We start from the raw sequence: 23,693 nt of genomic DNA on the forward strand, positions 1-23,693 counted from the left end.
TGTCCTGTCAGCTACAAGTGGTGCTTCTGCCCCTCCCCCCGCCACGCTGGACCATTGCTGGTCACCACAGTTGCTGTGGGTTCATGGGTGCAACAGTCCTGTCATCTATCTCCATCAGACGTCGTTTCGACCCATTCTTTCTGACCCCTGGCTCTTTAAACTCCTTCCACCTCTTTTATTTCTTTGTTTGTTTTTACAATGCTCTCTGAGCCTCGAGGGACATAGATGAGATACACATGGGATGGTCTGTGGCTGAGCTCTCCACAGATAGCTTGTTCTCTACATGCTGACTAGTTACGAGTCCGTATATACTGTCCGCTGCACAAAGATGCTCCCCTGAGGAGGACTGAGAGCTGCGCCAGTCGAACACTTTATAGATAGGTCTTTACAAGGCATTTGATATTATATCCGTCTAACAAAATAATAGTCATGATTCACGCTCAGGGCATATGAGCACCCCCAGCTGTGGATTCTTGGCCAGATATACAATACCAGGCGGAAGTTTCCTCTTACTGAGCAGGCTTTAAATCCATTCAGAAAGTAGAATATTCACTCCGCTTAGGGCACCTATGAGTACATCTTACTGGAGCTTCTGTTACGTAGCTCTCAGCAGCCTGCACAGCATCTTCTAGCACCGTGAAAGCCGGCTGCAGTGGGAGCTTTCTGGTTAGCATCGGGGTTCCGATGTTGCACCTTGAGCAATGGCAATAGACAGCTTTGGTACCATCGTCTGGCATCCTTGGGCAACAACTTGAGGGCGAGGTAGCCTAACCTGTCACTGGGCTTTTTACTTGAGACCTGATGGGCTGATTGGGGGGAGCATTACTCCCCATGTAAGGCAATTCCCTTTGTTGGCAAGTAGGTTTTCATAGGACTTTCCCCCTAGTATTCATGGACGTTTTGCCTGCACGTGTGTCTGTGTGAGGCTGCCAGAAGCCCTGGAACTTGAGTCACAGGTAGGTGTGAGCCGCCATGACGACGGGGATGCTTGGAATTGAACCTGGGTACTCTGGAAGAGCAGCCAGTGCTCTTAACTGCTGAACCATCTCTCCAGCCCCTCATACAGGTTTTTCCCCCCAAACATCCTTACTATTAGTTATCCCTTCCTCGTCCTCTCCTCTTACTTGTGACCCTAAAGCTTTTTAACCAGTGTTTCACTTGTGCACTAACTATTGGTCAAAATTGGCAGAGAGAAGAGTTATTTAGAATAATAACTCATGTAGCTTACAAAGGAGTGTGTTCCACACCAATGTGGGGAGATCTTAGAAAGATATTTGGTCTCTGGCACCCTGCCTGCATTCTGTTTTTCTTCTCTTGTTTATCTGTTTGGTTAAGGATGTTTGCAATTCCTTTTTGTCCACAGCGGAACACTTTCCAGACTGTTCTGGCATCTGATGACTCTGATACCTACGCCCTCTTTCTCTATCCTGCCAACGGACTTCAGTTCTTCGGAACCCGCCCCAAAGAGTCCTACAATGTGCAGCTGCAGCTTCCCGCTAGGGTGGGCTTCTGCCGAGGGGAGGCAGATGACCTGAAGAGAGAGGTGCTGTATTTCAGCCTGACTAACACTGAGCAGTCTGTGAAAAACCTCTACCAGTAAGTAATGGGGAGTGTGTGCCTGAGCCATTCCATTGGAAGAACACGATCTCAAGTGACCAGAGACCATTTGGTAATAAGCTTTGGTGGCTTCTAAGAAATGCACTGGGTCATAATCAGGAGCTGAGTTGGACCCGGGAGCTTTAGGCTCTCCAAGGTATAAAAGAGCCTTTATTTTTCTTGTGCCATCAGCCATGGAAACCAGAACCAGCGGCAATTATGTGTGTGTTTGCAGAACCACTGGGGCTTGGTATGAAAAACGTTGTTCTTGGAGCTACATAAAAATACCCAGTAATAACTGCCTCAATGGAGGCTTTTCAGGTTAATTATTTCTTGAGAGAGGCCATGGTGACTTGGTCTTTCAGACAGGTATTGTTGAAGGTTAAATTACAAGTGATAGAATTTTATGGGGAGAATAGATGAGGCTTTTAGAAGTCTCAGGATTTCTCCTCTGGCATCGTCACCTGAAATCCTGATGATAGGTTGGCCCACAGTGTTGCCAGAGACAAATCCATTTCTTAGCTGCTTCTCAGTTGCACTGGACCACTCTTGGTTGAAGGAAAACCCTACCCTAGAGAGTGGGCAGATAGGGCAGATAGGGTAACTCAGCAAAGATGTGTCAATCACCTGTAAGCCACTGTGCATTGTGATAAGACACTTGCAGATGCTGTCTTAGTTAAAACTCCCTCGTCTTATAGGGGACGTGTATAGCTACCTCCTCAGTTTTACAAATAGCCTTACAGAAATTAAGGAAGGTACCTTATGTCAGAGCTAAGTAGCCAAGCCACAGTCAAGCACAGATCTGAAGCAGTGAATCATGGGTGATATTTTATACAGTGTCTCCGTGTCCCTTCCTGTTCTGTGCTCCATGCTGGGCACCTGCAGATCTCCTCCTCAGCTGTTGTGTAGTCTGGACTCCAGAACAAACCTAGCTACTTGCCTTCTGTGCCTTCTCTCCTCATCTGCTACCCAGGAGCTTACAGACCCTCACTCTGCAGGTTGTATGTAGAGAGAGCCCTAGGAGGGGAGGGCTGAGCGCTTGAGATATTAGGTTTTTTGGTTTGTTTGGTTGGTTGGTTGGTTTTTTTTTTTTTTTTTGGTTTTTCGAGACAGGGTTTCTCTGTGTAGCCTTGGCCATCCTGGACTCACTTTGTAGACCAGGCTGGCCTCAAACTCACAGCGATCCACCTGCCTCTGCCTCCCGAGTGCTGGGATTAAAGGCGTGCGCCACCACGCCCGGCCCTGTTTTTTTTTTTTTTTTTTTTTTAAGGCACAGGCCCTGCACAGCAACAACACCTAGGGAGGACGACCAGGAATCATACAGTATTAGAATGAGAATGGGTGTCCGCATGGCCACAGGAGGTGGGGCGTGTGTGCGTGTGTGCAAAGAGCTTGTGAGGAGAAGCAGTTGTTTCCCTGCCACAGCCATGAAGACCTTCATACACATGTGTAACTAACACACACACACACACACACACACACACACACACACACACACACACACACTACTGCCATGGACTGGCTCCAGCCAGCTCTTCATTTCTTCCTTTGACGCTTTTCAGAAATAATCAGAGTTGCCAGAGAAAAGCAGAGGGAGATGCGACCAGAATGACTGACAGATTTGGTGTACTCCATGCCTGAGAAAATGAAACAAAATACAAACAACAGAATAACATGAACTGTAGAGGAGAATTGCCCAGTCACTACTTGGAGTCGCAGCAGTGCTGCCTGCCCATCCTGCGTGGGCTTTGCCTCATTTCAGTATGTCCACGCTTAACCACTGTCTTCGGGGTCTCTTGCCTCCAGATTCTGTCAATACTCTCATTGGAAGGGTTTAAACACTGCATCATATATGCCCAACGTTGTGAGGACAGTGTTTGTGAGCTAAAGTAGTTCACAAGCATGGCCTTAGTCCCTCTAGACACTGCACTGCGCCTCTCCAAAGGGGACATTGTTTTCCTAGGCCTGGAATCTCCTCCTCAGATGAAGGACATACACTGTTCCTGTTTGTGTTGCTCTTCTGAGTATTTAAATACGCACATGCAGGAAGGGAAGAGAGCGGTTATGAAGTAGAAATGACCCACAGGGCCAGTGCTGGGCCCTCCATGTGGGATTTCTCACATGTTCCTCCTAAGAGCTCAGGCAGGAAGGCATGGCCGTCCCATCTTATGATGCAGTTTTTCTTCAGTAAGCTAATTGGTTAGTTTCCCATCAGGCCCTGAGGCAAAACGCCAGGGTCTTGATTTATGCCTCATTAGAAGGCATTTATTTAGCTTTATTCTTCTGTAATTTCTATTTTCCTACTCTTTGAAGCTTTTATAGCTGTCCATTTCCAAACTCAAGAGGCGCCCCAGCTGCAGCGCCCGTGCTGTGGGGATGGGCTCTGTCCCCTAGCGTTTCCTCTTAACCTGGTTGTTGGCAGTTTTATGAATGACATTTGCTGTGCAGGGTTGTAAAGGGGAGGGAGTTGGGGGGTAGGGGGGGGGGGGGGGTGCAGGGCTGTCTAGGTCACAGGTCACAGGTCACAGGACACGGGGTGGTTTTGTGGGAGTTCGTGCTCTCCCACCATGTGTAGCTGCGTGTAGCTCTCAGCTCTTGTCGATAAGCAAGGCTTCCCTGCTGAGTCATTTCACCAGCCTGGAGTTTGTCTTTCATGCATTTTATTTGTGACATTAATTTCTATAAGCATAGCGGGCGAGGGCAGGAGATGAAGTGCCACAGATAGAATGCTTGACTTGTGGACGTGAAGCCCAGGTTTTGATCCTCAGCACCAGGTAAACTGGGCACAGTGACTCACACCTGTTGTCTCAGTGTTTGGGAGGTGGAGGCAGAAGGAAAGAGAAAGTCAAGGTCATTCTCTGATAACATGGAGATTGGGAGGCTAGCCTCAGCTACATGAGACCTTGTCTCAAAATATAAAAAGGAACCATGGCAAGTTGAATATAGCAAATCGCAGAAAGGATGGCAGTTTGCTTTCTATATCTAAGTGGACAGTAGTGGCTGCTGCAGTCTGCTTTCTGTTGCTGTGATGGGACACTGAGCAAAAGCAACCTGGGGTGGAAAGGGTTTATTTGGCTTACATATACTCTGGGTCACAGTGCACTGAAGGAAGCCAAGGCGGGAACCTGGAGGGAGGCAGGCGCTGAAGCAGACGCCCGAGGAACATTGTTACTGGTTTGGTGTCTGTGTCTTGTTCTGCCTGCTTTCTTAGACAACCAAGATGGTACCCTAAGGTGGTACCTCCCCCACAGGGAGCTGCCCCTCCTCCCATTCACCATTAACCAAGAAAATGCCCCAGAGAGCTGCCTTCAGGCCAGTGATTGAAGTGCGTGCGTTCTTTCTTTGTTTCTTTGTTTCTTTGTTTCTTTCTTTCTTTTGCTGTTTTGTTTTGTTTTTTCGAGGCAGGGTCTCTATGTAGCCTTGGCTGTCCTAGACTCGATTTGTAGACCAGGCTGGCCTCGAACTCACAGTGATCCGCCTGCCTCTGCCTCCCGAGTGCTGGGTTTAAATGCATGCACCACCACCGCCTGGCCTGAAGTGGTTTTTCTTTCTTTCTTTCTTAAAGATTTTATTTATTTATTTAGTGTATGAATGATATATCTGCATGTACACTCACATGACGGAAGAGGGCATCAGATCCCAGGATAGATGGTTGTGAGCCACCATGTGGTTGCTGGGAATTGAACTCAGGACCCCTGGAAGAACAGACAGTGTGCTCTTAACCGCTGAGCCATCTCTCCAGCCCCCTGAAGTAATTTCTTAATGGAAGTTCTCTCTTTCCAGATTTATGTCTAAGTTTGCATCAAGTTGACAGAAACCAACCCATTCAGCAGCAATCGCACACACGCACTTCCGCATAGGTAGTGCACTGTGCGCAGCACATAGGGTGACAGGGAAACAGAGAAATGAAGAGACCTTCAAACTACTAAAAACATTACTGCTGTAGAAACCTAGACTAGAGTGATGAATATCTGCCCCAGAGAACAAAGACCTCTTGTTATATGATTCAGTGAATTTATAATTTTCCTATTAGCCATTCACTCTTATTCCTCATTGTTGACTTTTGAGGGAATTCCACAGCATGGGAGAATTAGAGCATGTTATTCTGTGCAAACACAGGACTGCGTCCTTGGCCAGTTCCAACTTCCTAGAGCCTCGACAACTTTGGCTTTCTCTTATGGTTAAGTCTTAAACATTACCAAGTGTGGTGGTGCATGCCTTTAATCCCAGCACTTGGGAGGCAGAGGCAGGTGAATTGATGGGAGTTCGAGGCCAGCCTGGTCTACAAAGCAGTCCAGGACAGGCAGGTCTACACAGAGAAATCCTGTCTCAAAAAACTGAGGGAGAGGGAAAGCAAGAAGGGACTTGCCTCTTAGTGTTTACAATAGGAGCCAATGAGGCACAGTGCTGGGCACACAGGAAGTGCTCCAGAACACCCAAATGACAGCTACAGAGAAGCTATACATAGCTGCTTCCCCAGGCTGATGGCACCCGACGTCAACACCTTGATTCTGACACACGCATACAAAGATAGAGGCACACTTGAGGAAACATGCTGAGAAAAACAGACATTCGGGTGCAAGCACACACAACTCACAGGAACACACAGATCCGTGTGCATGGCCACACATCTCCCGTTCTGTGGCAACGCCCTGTCTTCTCAACAAAGAATTCCTGGGCCAGTGATCAAGAGGACACTCTGCAATGTACCTTTGACATGGACGTAAGTAGTGGGTTACTGAGGTGTCAAGGGTGCCGCGTGCTCGCAGTCCCAGCTGAAGATCGCAGGTTTGAGTCTAGCACGCCCTGTGTGATAATACTCCTCTGAAAAAAGAGAAACGACTCTTGGATCTGAGAGGGGTTCATGGTCCTCTCTGCTGGAAGAAGGAGGAGCAGTTTTCAGACACTGTGACTCAGTTTGATGACGATGTGCGTATCTCACCTGTGCTGAGCATTTGCTCAGAAGTGCTTTAGATTGGGCATTAAAAAATACTGGCACATCATCTTCTGTCATTAGTAGATTAGTCCGTGTGGACAGCAGTGCAGTTTCTTTAACCTCTCGTCCATCTTGTACTGATTTTGTAGCATGTTATAATGTAGATGTTTGGAATGCAAGCTTTCTTGTTAGTACAAAATTCATGCTCTGCCAATGATTAGGTGTATGTATGATTTTAAGATTAGCTAACTTCAGTGGCACGCGTCTGTAATCCTAGCACTCAGGGAGGCAGGTGCATCTCTGTGAGCTCGAGGCCAGCCTGGTCTACAAAGCCATTCCAGGACAGTTGAAGGCTACACAGAGAGAAACCTTCTCTGGGGCGGGGGTGGGGGTGGGGGCTAACTTCGAAACCTGCTTTTTCCTCGGTAAAATCGAGTGTAGCTACCACCCCTACCTTGCAGAGTACAGCAAAGCCTGTCAAGCACTTGATGCACACTGGGTCAGTTTAGGTGTTTGAAGAACTTTAAACTTAAGTGTTTTTGAGTATGTTTAAGTTTTCACTCAAGCAGAGAAAGTATAAAATACTCTTGAATTCTCTCCTTTTAGATAGACAGGTTTCCCATAGACCATTTGGTTTTGGGTCCCCACATAATGCTAAATATAAGGCAGTTTATATCAGAGTTCCAGCATGGTATCTGGAAGGTTACCTAGAAGGTTTGTTTCTGTTTGACGTACACTGGGGGAATTCTGGTTTGCTCATTATGGTCTTTTAGTTTCAAAATAAATTCTGAGGGAAGGGAGTGGACCTGTTGTTACAATCAGCTCTTTCCTTCGTTCTTAGACGAAGCAATCTGGGGATTCCTGGAGCATGGGCTTTTCACATCGGCGGCGGCCGGCTTCCCCTGGGCAATGTCAAACCAGCCACAGCTGGAGTCATCTTGTCCGCTGCCCACTCTTCAGCACCCCTGGCGCACTCCTTCAGCCATGACACAGCCCTGGAGAGCTATACTGAGGACACTTTTGATTACTATGATGAGAGTGACGAGGATATTGAATACCCACCGATTGACCCAGGGGAGGCCGTGGAAGGCCACAGCAGAATTGATGTGTCATTTGACTCAAAGGCTGATCCAGGCCCTGTGGAAGGTGGGACATCCTCTCCAGAGCCTGATGGGGCTTCCCCTATGCCACACCCAGCACCTGGTGACTGGCCATCCTACCAGGAATCTCAGACTAAACAGGGGGCACCTCTGGGAAAGGGAGAGATGCTGGATTTCAAGGACCCAGTGGAGCCTTTGCGACAGATGGGCACCAGAGCCCCAGCTGCTCCAGACAAGGAAGGCCTTGGGAATGGAAGCACCCAGCCCTACCCAGGTGCAGGGCCAGTGACGTCACAGCCAGATGTTCCCATCCCTCCTCTGGAAGGAGGGGTCCTTCCTAATTACTCAGTGTCTGGTCACGTGCCACCCCTGAGCGGAGGGAGATATGTCGTAGGAGTGGAGGACCACGTAGGTGATAATGATCATGGTAAGTGCATCAGGAAACAGGGCGTTCCAGGTTTCATTTAAAGAAAATGTAGCAGAGTCGTCAAACTAGACATGCTTGCTCTTCTATGGCAGTCCCAGCACCAGAAGGCTGAGGCTGAGGGATCGTCTGAATTCAAGGCTAGCCTGGGCTATATAGAGAGTTCTAGGCTAGCATGGATGATAGTGTGAGACCCTTCCCAAAGCAAAAACGAAAACACAGTTGTGATTTTCCTCCTAAGTAAGTAGGTGAAAAGTTTAGCAAGAAATTTGGAGCTGATTTTTCCTCCTTGTGTTTAAGGAGACAATTCCCTTTGCCAAGTAAATCTTGGCAGGAGAGTTCTTGGAGTCTCCTGACCATTAATAATGTGTTCTACAAAGTTAAGCCTCATGGAGTGGGGAAAGGACTGGGCCGCTTGTGCCAGCTATCCTCCCAAGTGTAATGAAAGATTTCAGTTTGCAAGTTCAGGGAAGGTGAACCATTTTGAGGCTTTGTAGGCATTACAGGATGGAGGGCCAGTCCCTTTAGCTTTAACTGAGGTGAGCTCTACAGGCTTAGGCAAACACACTGAAGAGCCCACGGGGAGAGACCTCAGTAGACACCTGCATCGCCTCTTATTTCTGGTTCTTGTCCCTGCAGCTGTGACCTTCACCTCCCTGCAGGCTTAGCATCATTCCATGACTCACTGACCAGAGCTGGAGAAAGGCAGGCAGGGGAAATACCCAGAGGGGTCAGTTCTTCACCCTGGCTGATGGACCGGAAACGGGTCCTAGGTGCGCGCGCGCGCGTGCGCGCACACACGCACACACACGCACACACACACAGAGCTCACTGATCTCTGCCAGGAGGGGCGGGTCAGGTGACAGCCCTCCCTATTATGTTTCCCCCTTTCAGTTTTTCCATCCATGTTTTGACAAAAACATACTTATCTAGCAAAGAGGACCTTCTGGGCTCCCCTGTGACCGCCCCCCTCAGGATTGGAGTTGTTTGGGGAAATACTTCAGGATGGAACATTGACTAATGATTAGGGAAGGAGCAGCGGTCAAATTTGAGTCTCGGCCATATCGAGGCAACTTATTTCACCCCTAAGTCTCCGATCTCTCATAAATGGATAGCCAGGATTTAATGTGAATATATATGTGACGTTCTCAGCGCCTACAGTAGTCAGTTCTTGAAGAGGAAATAGTGGCTGTCCTTACTGATTTTTCAGAGGATTTGAAATGTAGGAACTGAGGTGGAGGACAAGTGGAGAGTGACCAACTAGCTTGGAAACAGAGAAAGCGAAAATGAAAGACTCATGAGAACACTTCTGCTCCAGCTCCTTTCTCCCTGAAGGAGTCAGATGAGCAGTAGTTTCTGTAAAGCCAAAGAAAGGAATGGGATTTGTTTTTGGAAGGTTCTAGAACTTTCAGATCCTTCTAACAACCTCCAAAAAATTTCAGTACGAGTCCTTTCTCTTTAAAGAGGCTTAAAGGCATGGACCAAAGGTTTCCCCGAAGGGATTTCGTGATACAAGTGTGTTTCTGAGCAGCCTTTTGTTAGGGACCATGCTTTCTTGGCCAGAGAAGAGTGCAGAGTTATCGAAAAGTGCATCTGTGTATGGTTGCCAGCATCTGGGGTTGCTGGATATGGCCCAGCACAAAACTGTAAACTGACTTAAAACATTCTGAGATTTTTTTTTTCTTTTCTAACTCAGTCGTGGCTCTCAAAGCATGAACTTCGTAGATGTGTCACAATGTCAAAGGTTGTGCATGGCTGTTTAAGAGCTTAGAAGGGACTGGGATGGGACTGGCTGTTGGGAACTGAGGGTAACGGCATAACCCGGGAGGGGCATGAACTGTGGTATTTATCAGCTGCCAAATGTAGCTAATACCGACATCTAATTGCCAGAATGTTTATGAAAAAGACATTCAGGGGGAGACTGTCCAATCAGAAGCTTTTAAGTCTTAGAGAAAAAAAACACGTTTAAATTTTATTTGAAAATATTTATGTGTGTTTATGTGTGCAAGGTCACGTGTGGGGAAGCCTAGCACTTAAAAAAGAATGTTGGAAGCTATGTGAAACATAGAGGCCTGTAATTGTTGTTATTTATGTTCAGAGGAGACACTGGCATCCTGGAGGCTGATCTGGCAGCCGTGGGGCCTACTCTGGGGTAGCTGGTGACATGAATGTGACTGAGACCTGCATATACCAGCTTGGGGCATGTACCAGTCCAAGGCTTCTGGTGGTGGGTGGATTTGAGCTCACCCACACCTCCGTTGTGCAGTATGAGGGAAAGCACTGTTCCCAAAACATTTTAGCTTCCCCTTCAAGTGTGTACTATTCAGTTTGCTGAGTCAGGGAATTCAGATTTTGTTAAAGGTCCAGAAAAATCTCCCTTCTTTTTAGTATTGTTCTAATTAGTGTGAGTAAGTGTGTGTGTGTGTGTGTGTGTGTGTGTGTGTTGTGCATGCACATGTATGCAAGTGTGTGGAGGACGGCCTTGAGTGTCATCCTCAGGAATGCCATCTACAGGGTGGTCTCTTGCTGGCTTAGAACTTGCCAAAGAGCATAGGCTAGTGGCCAGCAAGTGCTAGGGACCTGCCTCTCTTGTTTCTGTTTCTGGTTTTGTTTTTTTTAAAGATTTATTTATTTATTATATATATAATGCTCAGCCTGCATGTGTGCCTGTACACCAGAAGAGGGCACTAGATCTTGTTATAGATGGCTGTGAGCCACCATGTGGTTACTGGGAACTGAACTCAGGACCTCTGGAAGAGCATCCAGTGCTCTCTCCAGCCCCCTTGGTTTTGTTTTTTTAACATGAGTTTCGGGAACCATCCTTGGGTCCTAATGTTTGCCAGGCAACTTCTTTACTGACTGAGCCATCTTCTTAGTCCTATAGATTATTTATTTGTTTACTTTTTTTTTTTTTTTCGAGACAGGGTTTCTCTGTGTAGCCTTGGCTATCCTAGACTTGCTTTGTAGACCAGGCTGGCCTCGAACTCACAGCGATCCACCTACTTCTGCCTCTGGAGTGCTGGGATTAAAGGCATGTGCCACCATGCCCGGCTATTTGTTTACTTTTGAGGTAGGGTCTCGCTGTATAGCCCTGGCTTTCTTGGAACTTGCTATGGAGACCAGGCTGTTCTCAGACTCAGCGGTCCACCTGCCTTCTGTCTCCTGAGTGCTGGGATTAAAGGTGTGTGCCATCACGCTTGGCCACAGATTTTTTTTTTTTTTCCAGAATTCCAGATTCTTTCCCAACTATGTCAGCATCAGGCACATCTAGGTTCTGGCCTTGTGTCGTTTACTTAACTGCTTTCATTACTCATAGAGCCAGCAGTACAGCGGATGTGTGGGCACCCTTTCTCTTAGGTGACCTGTATTTTCCAGTAGTTTGTTGTCAGGCCAAAGAATTACCCGAGCATCCTCATGCTCTCCTCAGTGGGGGACTGAGGGGGAAGTTTTCTTGAGATGTAGCTTGTGTTCTGGTACTCTAAGCAGGAATCTTGTTTTAGATTCTATTAGCTTAAGTGATGCTCAGAGCTATAACTAGAAGGAAAGAGTGTTAGCCTTCCTGCTTGAAGGCTGAAAGTGGGTAGAGTCTAGCTGGGTCAGAGGCAGACATGCTTGCAACAGGGTCAGGGAGTGTGGGGGTGAGGTGGAGGGGGGAGCTACGTGCAGTCAAGGAAGTCTTACTGAAAGGGGGGATGCTTCAAGCAGGTCTTGGGGATCTGAGTCTGGGTCAAGAGAAAGGGAGAATGTAAGAACATTCTGGGAGGGTGAGTACAGAGGTGGAAATGGAGCTGGGGTAGGGTGAGTTAAGGAGTTGCCGGAGACACTTCAGCTGCCTGTGTGGAGGGGCAGGCACTGAGGCTGACTAAAGGAGGTTTTGATGCTCTTGAACCTGCTGGGGTTCATCTATAAGAACCTTAAAACGATTTCCGTTGGCTCTGTGAACTGGATCGGAGGGCATCTGGGCTCCTGTACCCCATGTGTTCTGCCCCATGGAAGCGGCCTGCTCTTTCTGTTAGGAAGTCATTCATCCTGAAAGGGCCTGAGTGCTTCTCCTGGCCTTCAGAGTGGTTTCACAGGTGTCCTGCTCACTGGAGGTCTGTCCTTGGAGGAGCTCTAGCCGGCTGTGCACTCAACCCAGCCCTCCAGGCCCAAAAGCCTCTCACACCCAGGACTACCTCCAGGTTACCAAGACAGTTGTGAGTAGAGGCTCCCATACACCTGTGTGCGGAGAGTCTTGTGTCCACGAGGTGATAGGGAGGAAGCCTATTAGTGTCCTGAGGACTGATTTCAGTCTGATCAGTTGCCACCAGCATTGTTACACACCCTGTATAAACATAAGAAATGACCATGAGGCTGGAAGGCAAGGCGTGCCGCTGCTGTTAGGGTATTTCTGTGTAGTCTGTCATTTTCGCAGGTGAGAATATTTGAAGGAGGGAGTCTGCATTCTTGGATTGATTCTTGTTCTTAAGGTAGCTGCCAGTGTTGTTAAAGGCAAAAGTCTGTCCGAGCTGCTATGGGACAGATGCAGGAAACCCTGTGATATGCATTGTGGGACCTCCTAGCCTCCCTAGGCTGCCCTCTGTGAGGAGGGCAGGCAAATCAAGGGCAGAAGAAGATGAGTGCTTAGGCCTTTCTGAAAACAACAACAAGAACAACAACAAGATTGAAGGATGGGTCAGAGCAAGTACAGAAGAACATTTTCTATTTATTGCTAAAAACTCCCAGTTAGGATAAGGCTCAAGTACCCAGGCAGCACCCTTCCCTTGCTTCTGTATATATCGCCACCCATTTTTCTTTCTAGTAAGGATTTGAGAAGTGTTTTTAAACATTAGGGGGGGTGGGGGCGGGGAGAAGTGAGACTTAAAAACAGCAACAACAAAGCCCCCTAATATTAAGATGCCTTTGCAGCTGTCCAACCTCAGATGACAATTGTATGACAAGCCAAGCCTATTTAAACCTGGCAGCCTCTGCCCACTGCCAGCCCAGACTCGGCAGTGTAGCCTTTTGACCATCTACAATTTGTGGAGGCTGAGGCACAGACTCTTGGCAATCCCGTAGAGACCTGGGAAAGAATGGGCGGGTTTAAGGTGGGCCTCAGAATGAGTCTTTTCCCACAGTTACCTCAGTCTTCCTAATACACGAACCCTCCCTGTGAAGGGTAGATTGTGCCATCCTGAGGGTGGACTTGGCTATCAAGTTTCCCCAAGAAGCCGGGAACAACTATCAAAGCTGTCAATCATCTGTAAGCCCACCCTCCACACAAAGAGCTGGCGTGTAGAAACCTCACCCTGCTGTAGCCGCACTAAGCGTGTCTTAAACACTCTGTTCTTTTCTCGCACCTCACATCCGTCAGCAAGACCTTGTTGGCTCTGTCTCTGGAGTCTCCTGGATCTGTTCTTCCTCATGCTCCTCATGGGCACTTCCTACTATCAAGGCCCCAGCTCACCGAAGTCAGCCACATTTGCTTATCGGGTGCTGCCTAGGAGAAAGCAAACGTCAGAGAAGCTGTCTGTCTGACTTCTCCACCCATGGACTGGAGAGAGTGTTTGGTGAACACTTGTTCAACTGTTGGATGAGTGAAAGAAAGCAAAGTGGGGATTTCTGAGGTGAGGGAGTGCAGCGTGCGTTCTCACAGAGCGACTGAAGACGGCCCAGCTTGTGGCCTTCTGAAGCAGCTCCCGGTGCTGACTCAGGAGCACACTGATTTACGTGTGCGCCTGTCTGAGCTGGGGAACTTTGCACTTTGACACACCTGAGTGACATTCACACCCTTTTATTTATCCTGGTTTTTGTTGAGATGAGGGACAAAGAGCATCCCAGTATGCAGGAGGCCCTGGGATCCACCCCAAATCTTTCTCTCTCTTTCCCGCCCTATTCCTAAATCAACGATAACATAAATAGTTTTCTGCATAGGAAACGCTGTGCTGTTATCATCCATTCTGCCCCCCCCCTTTTTTTTTCCAATGAATTTTGCCACTTTGTATTAAAAAAAAGAAAAAAATTAATGCCTGTTACTTTCTTATTTAAAAAAGTTGCTGAAGCCAAGTGTGGTGGCGCACGCCTTTAGTCCCAGCACTCAAGGAGGCAGAGGCAGGCAGATCTCTCTGAGTTCTAGGCCAGCCTGGTCTACAAAGTGAGTCCAGGACAGCCAGGACTACACAGAGAAACCCTGTCTCAAACAAACAAACAAAAAATGAAGTTTAAGTTATGCCTAATTTTCTATTTTTATCAAGCTGTCATTTCTTGGGCAAGTCATTGACTCCGTTCTTACAGCTCCTCAGCTTTTCCCTGTAGCCAAGATGTTCAGAGCCGATGACCCCTCAGCGTGCTGCTTCTTAAGGATGTGTACGTGCAAAAGGAATGCTTACACTGCTCTCAGCGTTTCTCAATAAGTGTTTCATTCTAATGCTTGTCTATGTTTGGGAATGTGCACATGACTGTAGGTGCCTAAAGAGGCCAGAAGAGGGCAGTAGATCCTTTGGCGCTGGAGTTACTGGTGATTGTGACGCCACCCACGTGAGTGCTGAGAACCAAACTCAGGTCCTTAACTTTCACCACTTCTCTTTTTGCATCAAGCCTGTTTAAATGTGAGCTCTGTAATATTTGGAGGTGTTTGTTCCTTTTAGGGTTCGGGTGATCTTCTGAAGAAAAACTCCAAGGCAGTTTGCAAAAACAAAGAGTGTTTTTTATTCTAGCATGCTAGGATCACCTCTCTCTAGGGGGCGATCCCCAAAATGTGCACACAGGCTCAATTTATAGACAGTTGGAGGGACCTGTGATGACAGAATTGAGTCAGAGTGTACGAGGGGATGCAGGACTGGCTGTTTGTTTGGCTATTGCGGGGGGGACTTTCGAGTCACTGAGGTTTTGGCTCTTACTCAGGAGTTGGCCTTTAATTTGATGGGATGGGGCCAGCTGTGTACTTTACCAAGGCCATGAAGTAATAAAAACATGGTGTCTAGTCAATTTGTCCTATAAGCTGATTAACTAGCTGTTCATGAGCTGTCCATAACTTGCCCCCCCCCCCCCCCCCCAGGAATTGTTAGAAACTGGGCCTACTTGGAGTGAAAAACCTAAAGTGTGTCATGGAGTTGGTCTAGTCAACTAAGGTCATTAGGGGTTTTGGGGTCCCTGGGGTTGGGTCCCTTCAGTGCTGCCTGCATTGTTAGACATAGGGAGCTACATCTCCTCAGTGTCTTGGTTTGCATTCTCTCCTGGATGCTCTCAGTAAACACTGAGTCTTCAGTTTCTTCCAACCCTGCCTGTCTCCTTGTTTTCACACATAGCCCTGGAAGGCCCCCACAGCCTGGTTTGTTTGTTTGTTTGTTTTTGTTTTTTCTTTGAGTAGCCAGAGCTGGCACTCATGCCAGTATCAGTGGCTAGAAAGCGCTAAAACTTTGCCAAATTCTCTAGGTGTCTTTAGCCTGCTCTGGCTTCTGGGGGATGGGAGGCAGAGACATGCACAGCCACCCTGCCCCCTGGTGGCCGTGTTTGGGATTGGTGTAGTGCCCAGAGCACTCACCTGCCTGCCTGTGGCCCAATTTTCAGACATACTTTGGCCATTTCTTTTACAGACAATGACATGATGGCATAGATTCCAGGCTCCTCTCTTTCTCCCTCCCTCCCTTCTTTCTCCCTGTTGCACAAATGTCTCTCTCTCATTGGTAAAGAATGTGGGAGGTCTGAGCAACAGTGCCTAGGGCATTTCGCTCACTCGGGTCACTGTGGCTTTGTCGAGATTCTGCGGGTATGGCATAGGTTGTTTCTTTTGCATGGACATCATATGTCTGCTGGAAAGTCCAAAGGACCTAGAGCTGCAAGGACCTGGAGCTCCCTAACCCTATTCCTTGTTCTTTCTCCTCCTCCTCTTTTTCCTCCTCCTCCTCCAAGTTTGGGGTTCCTCAAGGGCTAGACATAGACCGGGTTTCTTGCTCCCCTCATTTGCCTTCCTCTCAAAAGGCCATTACTCTTACATTGAATCATACAAAATTGCTAGTGTTTGGCCGGTTTTTAAGAACTCACCAGTCGGTGATTTCATAAAGCTCACCTAATACCCACTTACGGTCTGCCTTCAGGACTGCTCTCAGACCGCAGTGGTGCAGCCACTCAGCTCACCAGCGTTTTAATAAGACCCAGGTGGCAGCAATGACCTGAGCTGCTTGCCAGAATATATAAAGCAGTTAACCCCGCCCCCAGGCTGGCTGTTACCCGGTGTCTGATGAAGCTTGGTAGTGACAGGGCTGGAATCCTTTGGCCTTTGCAATGCTTGTTTGTTTCATTTTGCAGTCTTCACGTACAATGGTGCCAACAGGGAATCCTGTGAACGCAGCCATGGCCAGTGCTCGCGACATGCCTTCTGCACCGACTACACCACTGGCTTTTGCTGCCACTGCCAATCCAGGTTTTACGGAAACGGGAAACACTGTCTGCCGGAAGGTGATTGACAGGCTGGGGCTGCTGTGCTGCATGCATGTGGTTGACGCTTGCTCGCCTGTTTCTAGTTACAGGGTGGGCCCTGCTTGGCGGTCCTTACATCGCTGCTACCTGAATCACAGCACTAGCAACTTGCAAATGTTCAGTGGATGACTGAGTAATAAATAGGCTTGGGTTGGTTTCTCAGTCTGAGAATGACTAGAAATGTTTCTGTTTTGCCCCATTCCTAACTTTGTTAGGTCTAAAGAGGGCTGAGGGGTGGGGGTGGGGGTGGGAGGATGGAAGAGATTACAGGCAGGACTGGGGCATAAGTGAGCGGACTTGTTAAGCTAGATGTGGTGGTACATGCCTATAATCCTAACAGGAGGGAGGCTGAGACAGGAGGGTCGGGGTTGAAGGCTAGTCTGAATTCCGTCATGAGTTCTCAGTGGCATCACAGAGGTCTTACTTCAAGAAAGTCAAGCTCAATAATGATAATAGTAAAGTGATTTGTTCCGAAGAGTGAGCACGAGGGGTGTGTACACCCATCCCCTCCCTGACGAAGGCCAAGGCTCACAGGATCGTGTTTGTCTTCTAGGGGCACCTCACCGAGTCAATGGGAAAGTGAGCGGCCACCTCCGAGTGGGCCACACTCCTGTGCACTTCACTGACGTGGATCTGCACGCCTACGTGGTGGGCAATGATGGCCGAGCCTACACTGCCATCAGCCACATCCCACAGCCAGCAGCCCGGGCCCTCCTCCCTGTCGTGCCCATCGGGGGCCTGTTCGGCTGGCTCTTTGCCCTGGAGAAGCCAGGCTCTGAGAATGGCTTCAGCATCACAGGTGAGCAGAGCGCTCAGGTGTGGAAAACAGGGACTCAAAAGTCGTAGCTGTGGAGCGCCTGGAGATGGTTTTCAATTGCAGTAGGGTTTTTGTTTTGTTTTTTTTGTTTTGTTTTTTTCTGTACATGAAAAGTTTTCTGCTCTTACAGGAAGAAACATAATGGTTTAGTGACTGGTAAGCTCGTATTTTCTATTATCAGCCCTCAGCACATAAGTATGAAGTTGGTGTGGCTTTGGAATGTTCTCTGTCAATATGTTACATTAAAAAAAAACAAAACTGTTGTTTGAGTTTCAGTCTTTAGTTTTCTTTGAAAATTGTTTAGTGAATTGCAGCTTGAGGTTAGGACCTTATCCCTAAAGGCACTTCTGCCATTCTGCATGAAATAATTATAAAAAAAAAAAAATGACAATTCCAGCATCAATGATTCTAAGATGAAAATCAGTTGACTCTGAGAAATGCTGCTGCTGGTCTCTCTCCTGCAGGGTGAGCTATTTTCAGCTAAGAGTTAATTCTGCATATAAAATAAACAAGCATATTCATCTCATTAATATGCAAGTTTTATTTAGTTTTTAATACGTGATAAAGTTATATGTATACCAAAGCATTGCTTTAAAAATAATTTTCTTTATGGCTTGTTATCCCTAGATGTATTATTATATCTTGCAAATCTATATATTTGGGCAGAGTAGAAAGTTCTTGGTAAAAAGGAGGCATGAGTGGAAGATATTTAAAGGCTCCAGGAAAGCACTGTTTTTCAGACTTAACGACATACAGATCACCTGCATGGCCGTGGGACCGCACAGTACCAGAGTGGAGCTGGGCTTTGCTGTCAAGGCCTCAGAAGATGCCAGCACTGCTAGCTGAGCACTTCCTTTCATGGGGGGTGGGGGTGGGGATGGGGGGGTTATTCCTTGACTTCTCATATACCCACCTGGCAGGTGTGTTTTCTTGCACATGAAAGTATGTACTGTGAGAAATTTTCTTTCCCGAGCTCCTACTGACTACTCAGGGACTGTTTAAAGGATGTCACCTTTACTCAAGATTTAAATGAAATCTTGAGTCAAAAGTAGTTAAAATATGGTATGCAAAGTTAAGCTTGAATTTCAGAAAAACAAATATAAATGTACCTGTATTATATTGCTTTGTTGTTGGTTGGTTGGTTAGATTTTGGTTTTTTGAGACAGGACTTCTCTCTGTAACCATGGCCTTCTTGGAACTTGCTCTGTAGACCAGGCTGGCCTTGAACTCATGGAGATCTGCCTGCCTCTGCCTCCTGAGTGCTGAGATGAAAGGTGTGAGCCACCACCACCTGGCCATATTATATTGCATAGGATATACATGGCTGATGTAGTCATGGTTTATCTGAAATTTAAATTTAACTGGGTATCCTGGTTCACGTCCCTGTGACTTGTCGCCGTCTTTTTCTGATCTGACCGCCTCAGAAGGCAAAGTCCTTGGGTGTTATCTCTTACAAAATACAGACTCCCATAAAGTGAACAGGGCAGGAAGAATTGAGACTCTTGAAGGCCTTCAGGAGAGCAGGGATCTGCAGGTGGGGGGACTGAGCCTGGGCGTGGCACACTCTCCTTAGGCACCGTCGCCAACAGAGACTGGGGGGAGGACATACACACTAGTAATTAGCTGCTTGAATCCATGCCTCTTACATGATAGGCCGCCCAAGCCCCAGCCCGTGCTCGGCATGATTTAAGCAAGACCTCTTGGCATCCACTTCACGAGTTTTGTCTCCTGCAGGTGCTACCTTTGTCCATGACATGGAAATTACTTTTTACCCTGGCGAGGAGAGGGTTCGGATCACTCAAACTGCTGAGGGGCTTGACCCAGAGAACTATCTGAGCATTAAGACCAACATTGAAGGCCAGCTGCCCTTCATCCCAGCGGATTTCACAGCCCACATTGCTCCCTACAAAGAGCTTTACCATCACAGGGACTCAGGTAGGTGTGAGTTTCCACAGCTGTAAGATGGACATGGTGCCTGCCTCACAAGATAGTGAAGAGGGTTAAATGAATGTCACACGGAATGTCCTGGAACTGTGTCGAACACAGACTGAGGTTGATATAATTGTTTTCAGGAAGTTTACATAGTGTAGGTGAACAGAGTACTGACTTCTATACACAGGAATGTCAATATCTTTGCCCGTTACTTTCTGGTAGTAATAGTGGATAAGATACTACCTCTTGGACGTGGTCTGTATTAGCTGTTAGGATTTTTTGTTTTTGTTTGGTTGTTTTTCCGAGACAGGGTTTCTCTGTGTAGCCTTGGCAGTCCTGGACTCATTTTGTAGACCAGGCTGGCCACGAATTCACAGCGATCTGCCTGCCTCTGCCTCCCGAGTGCTGGGATTAAAGGCGTGTGCCACCATGCCCCATAGCTATTAGAATTTATGATGCTAATAAATTCTGTAACTATTTCAGCTGATGAGTTTAGTTTGCTTTTTAAAAGTCAGGGAAAGGGACTGGAGAGATGGCTCAGCCACTAAAGGCTAAGCTCACAACCAAAAATAAAAGTCATGGAAAGATGCTTTCCAGTGTTGTGAAACAAACCTGGGATTTGGAGTCAACATATAAATTGGTTCACATCCTGGATTTGCCATTCAAAATCTGTGTGTATGTGTGTGTGGGGGGGCGGGGCGGAAGTCACTGGAAAGTCTGTTGTCTCACTCATCTTTTAGCATGAGAATAAAAACATAATTTTCTGACTGCCTAATATGGTTGATAAATTGCAAACAGTGTGATAAGATGTACAAAGTTATGTCCAGCCTGCCCTGTCCCCAGGTAGTTATGAATATTGCCTAATGTGTTTGTAGATGATAGTATCGTAACAGAGTGCCAAAAGGTTGGACCCACCTATTCGTCGCAGTGCTAGCTGCGTGCACGATGCTCCAGTGGTCACGGTTGCCATTTTGCATTTGGTAGTCTGGTTTGAGTGGTACCTGTCCTGTGCCCTCAGCTTCCAGCATGACAATCTGGATACAGGGAAAGACTGGAACACAGACCTTAGCTGTGTCACGATGTAGTGGGGCCAGTCCTGGCGCAGCTCCCAGCCAGAGACGGACTGCTTTGCCTTGGTCTTTCCCTAAGCCTTGCTGGCTTACTGAAGTGCAGGGCACTGGGGGAGGGGTGTGGAGTTACTCCCTTTGTGGAACGTGTCTCAAATCTTGAGCCCGACCACCTTGAGTTCCAGTTACAGCTCTACCACGTCCCAGGCTATTCTTGGGCTATTCACCTAAACTCTGTGGTCTCAGCACACACAGGCAGTGCCTCTCTTCATGGCTGTGGAGAGCAAGCCGGGTATGGGCGGACAGCTCTCCTACACCAGCTGCTCTCCCACACCGGCACATCATGGTGCTTGTTTCTAAGGTGTGAGGACAGCAGCAGTTGTAGTTCCTCCTTCCCCTCAGCTGCGTGGCTTTGGACCCACTCAGGTTCAAGGAAGTTCTGGCAAGCTTCCCACAGAATCGCAGGGAATTCCCAAGGGAACCCACTTCCGGGATTCGGGCAGAAAAACTGTAGGAAAAATACACCACAAACAATGAACATTTTTGCTTTCAGTATCTTAAAATTTTAACCAGTTTGCCTGTAAAATGTTCATTACAGTTGTGACCTCCTCCAGTTCTAGAAGTTTCTCTCTCACTTCTGGTTCTGTCAACCAGTCGTGGTCCTACCACATCGACCAGAACATCACTTACGAGGCATGCAGGCACGCCCCCAGACACCTGGCCATCCCTGCCACCCAGCAGCTGACTGTGGACCGGGCCTTTGCTTTGTACAGTGAGGATGAGGGCGTGCTGAGGTTTGCTGTAACCAATCAGATTGGCCCTGTTGAAGGTATGTATCTTAACTTTTATTGGGCAAAACTCATGTCCTTTCTTAGAAGCCTCAGAACAGTTCTCTGGTGAGTAAGTTTGGAGAGTACCAGATAGAAAAGTCAATCGGGCTGGGCCATGCCCTGCAGGTACACACAGGCAGATGTAGAACTGTGAGAACACAGTCCTTGCCAAAGGTCAGACACATGTAGAGAGCGTGGCGCCTGAAGGCTGGGTGCTACCAGTCAGGCTTTCCCCCTGTGCTGGGGAGGTGGACATAGGCAGATGCTTGGAGTTCTTTGCCTGGCCAGCACAGCACAGCTGAATCAGTGAACTGTGAGAAACGCTGTAGGCAGCAGCCCTTGTGTGCCCCAAGTTCAAAGCCAAGAGGTGGCAGGAGAGGACCCATTCTTGAGAATTGTCCTCTTGCCTCTACACGTGCACTGTGGCATGTACATGCCTACTATGGCATGTGAGTCTCTGCATATACACACAGTAAATTAAAAAAAAATAAGGTGGAGATTAAAAATTAAGGGAGACAACTAATACTGACCTCTGACCTCCACATGGGCATGCATGCATACACATAAACACATTTGTACTATGTCACAGACACAGTATAATACTCATGTCTTGAAACATAACACCACACACACACACACACACACACACACACACACACACACACACACACACACACACACACGTATGTATCCAAGTAAGTGAAAATTCCCGGTTCATTCTTTAAAAGATGTAATATTGATTTGGCAATACTTCCCGAATTATTTTATTGATCCACTCAACCTCCATCAGAATCCAGCTGACTCATTTGCAAAAGCAGACAAATTGATTCTAAAACAGACGTTCAAGGAACCCATGCTAGCCGGTAAGATCATCTTGGATCAACCACCCAAATGCGAAAGAATGAAGTAGCTCCCCTGTCTCATCCTGCATGCAAACAAAACCCAACTCCAAGTGGGTCAAATACCCAAATGTATTGGGCTACGTTGTCTCCAGATGGCTATGCTATTTTGGGAGGTTCCAGAAACTTCAGGAGCTAGGCGCCAGCTGGGAGAAGAAGATGACGGGGTCATGACCTCATGAGTTAGGTGAGCAGCCTCAGCCACATACTACCACTGTCCTGATCTGCCTTACATAGTCAGAAGCAACAGAGCCAGACTGTAGACTGACACCCGAACCAGAATACGTCTCTTCTTTCCTGTTTGTATTGTGAGGCAGTGACAATAATGCTAACACAGCGGCATTAGTCACAGTAGCCAACAGGTAGAAGAAGCGTCTCGATACCATCAACTGATGAACACATATGAAACAATCCTAGTCCCTCACAATAGAGTAGTACTCACCCCTGAAAAGGAATAAAGTACTCATATGTGCTGCAGCCTGGGTGGAGCGTGATAGCATCACGCTAAGTGAAAGAAGCCAGTGACAAAGGATAGCACAGCACATCATTCCAAGTACATAGAGTGTCCACACAGGCAACCCAGAGAGATACAAAGCACACTAATGGTTGCTCATGGACCAAGTAATCAATCGCCGTGGTAGTTGTGCAGCTCTGACTAGAGTGAAGTTGTTGTTTTGCCCTTCAAGTGGGTGGATTGTGTGTCACAGGTATTGCATCCCAACAGAAGGGTGTTCACAGTTCACCACACCTTAGGCTCACCAGTGCAGATAGGAGTGTTCTGTGCCCATCAGCTGCAGAGCACAGCAGAGCTGTATGTGGAAACCGCTCTCAACAGGCTGCAGATGGGGCGATTCCAACTCTGATGCGCTGGAGAGGGTAGAACTGGGGATTCAGTGAAAAGGGCAGTGATGAGGAGGTGTTAGGGTGGGGAGGAAGATGCATGGAAGATCTTCTGGGTCGCTGAAGCCATGGTGCACCAGGCTTTTGTGCATGGGCTATTGAAAACCTGTAGGCTTGCGAGCAGAGTGAGCCCAGATAGTCTTCAAAGGCTTATTATTTTTAAGTGCGTGTGTGTGTGTCTGTGCATGTGAGTGCAGGTGATCGAGGAGGCCAGAAGCGTCAGGGCCACTGGAGAGGGAGTTGTGGCAGCTGATGTGGGTGTTGTGGGAACCAAACAGTAGTCCTCTGGAAGAGCAAGGGCGTTTAAACACTGAGCCATCTCTCCAGTCCAAGCCCTATTATTTTAAAATTGTATATATTTTTATTTATTTTAAAAATGAATATATAAAGTAGTATTTCACTATGGCATTTAAAAAAAAAGATTTGTTTATTATTATGTATACAGTGTTGTGTCTGCATGTACACCTGCAGGCCAGAAGAGGGCATGAGATCTCATTATAGACGGCTGTGAGCCACCATGTGGTTGCTGCGAAATGAACTCAGGACCTTTGGAAGAGCAGGTGGTGCTCTTAACCACTGAGGCATCTCTCCAGCCCCCACTATGGCATTTTTATACAGATTTTTGTTCTTGCTGATCTTTTTTTCCTGTCTCCCTACCTTGCTGCCCCCACTTATCTCCTTCCTCCCCCAAGAATGGATCCTATTCTTTTTTTTTTTTTTTTTTTTTTTTTTTGG

General features: G+C 47.5%; 1 protein-coding gene across 1 annotated transcript in view; it reads left to right on the forward strand.

Annotated features, from left to right (window-relative positions):
* Positions 1–23,693, forward strand: part of Nid2 (nidogen 2) — a 64,341-nt gene that overhangs the window by 12,415 nt on the left and 28,233 nt on the right. Inside the window, exons 3-8 of the mRNA XM_051142544.1 lie at positions 1,364–1,596; positions 7,374–8,059; positions 16,343–16,492; positions 17,067–17,312; positions 19,065–19,265; positions 20,928–21,158. Of these exons, the coding sequence (XP_050998501.1) occupies positions 1,364–1,596; positions 7,374–8,059; positions 16,343–16,492; positions 17,067–17,312; positions 19,065–19,265; positions 20,928–21,158 (1,747 nt within the window). The remainder of the gene's footprint in view (positions 1–1,363; positions 1,597–7,373; positions 8,060–16,342; positions 16,493–17,066; positions 17,313–19,064; positions 19,266–20,927; positions 21,159–23,693) is intronic.

Source organism: Acomys russatus, chromosome 3 (genome assembly GCF_903995435.1).
Source record: "Acomys russatus chromosome 3, mAcoRus1.1, whole genome shotgun sequence".
Classification (NCBI taxonomy): Eukaryota; Metazoa; Chordata; class Mammalia; order Rodentia; family Muridae; genus Acomys; species Acomys russatus.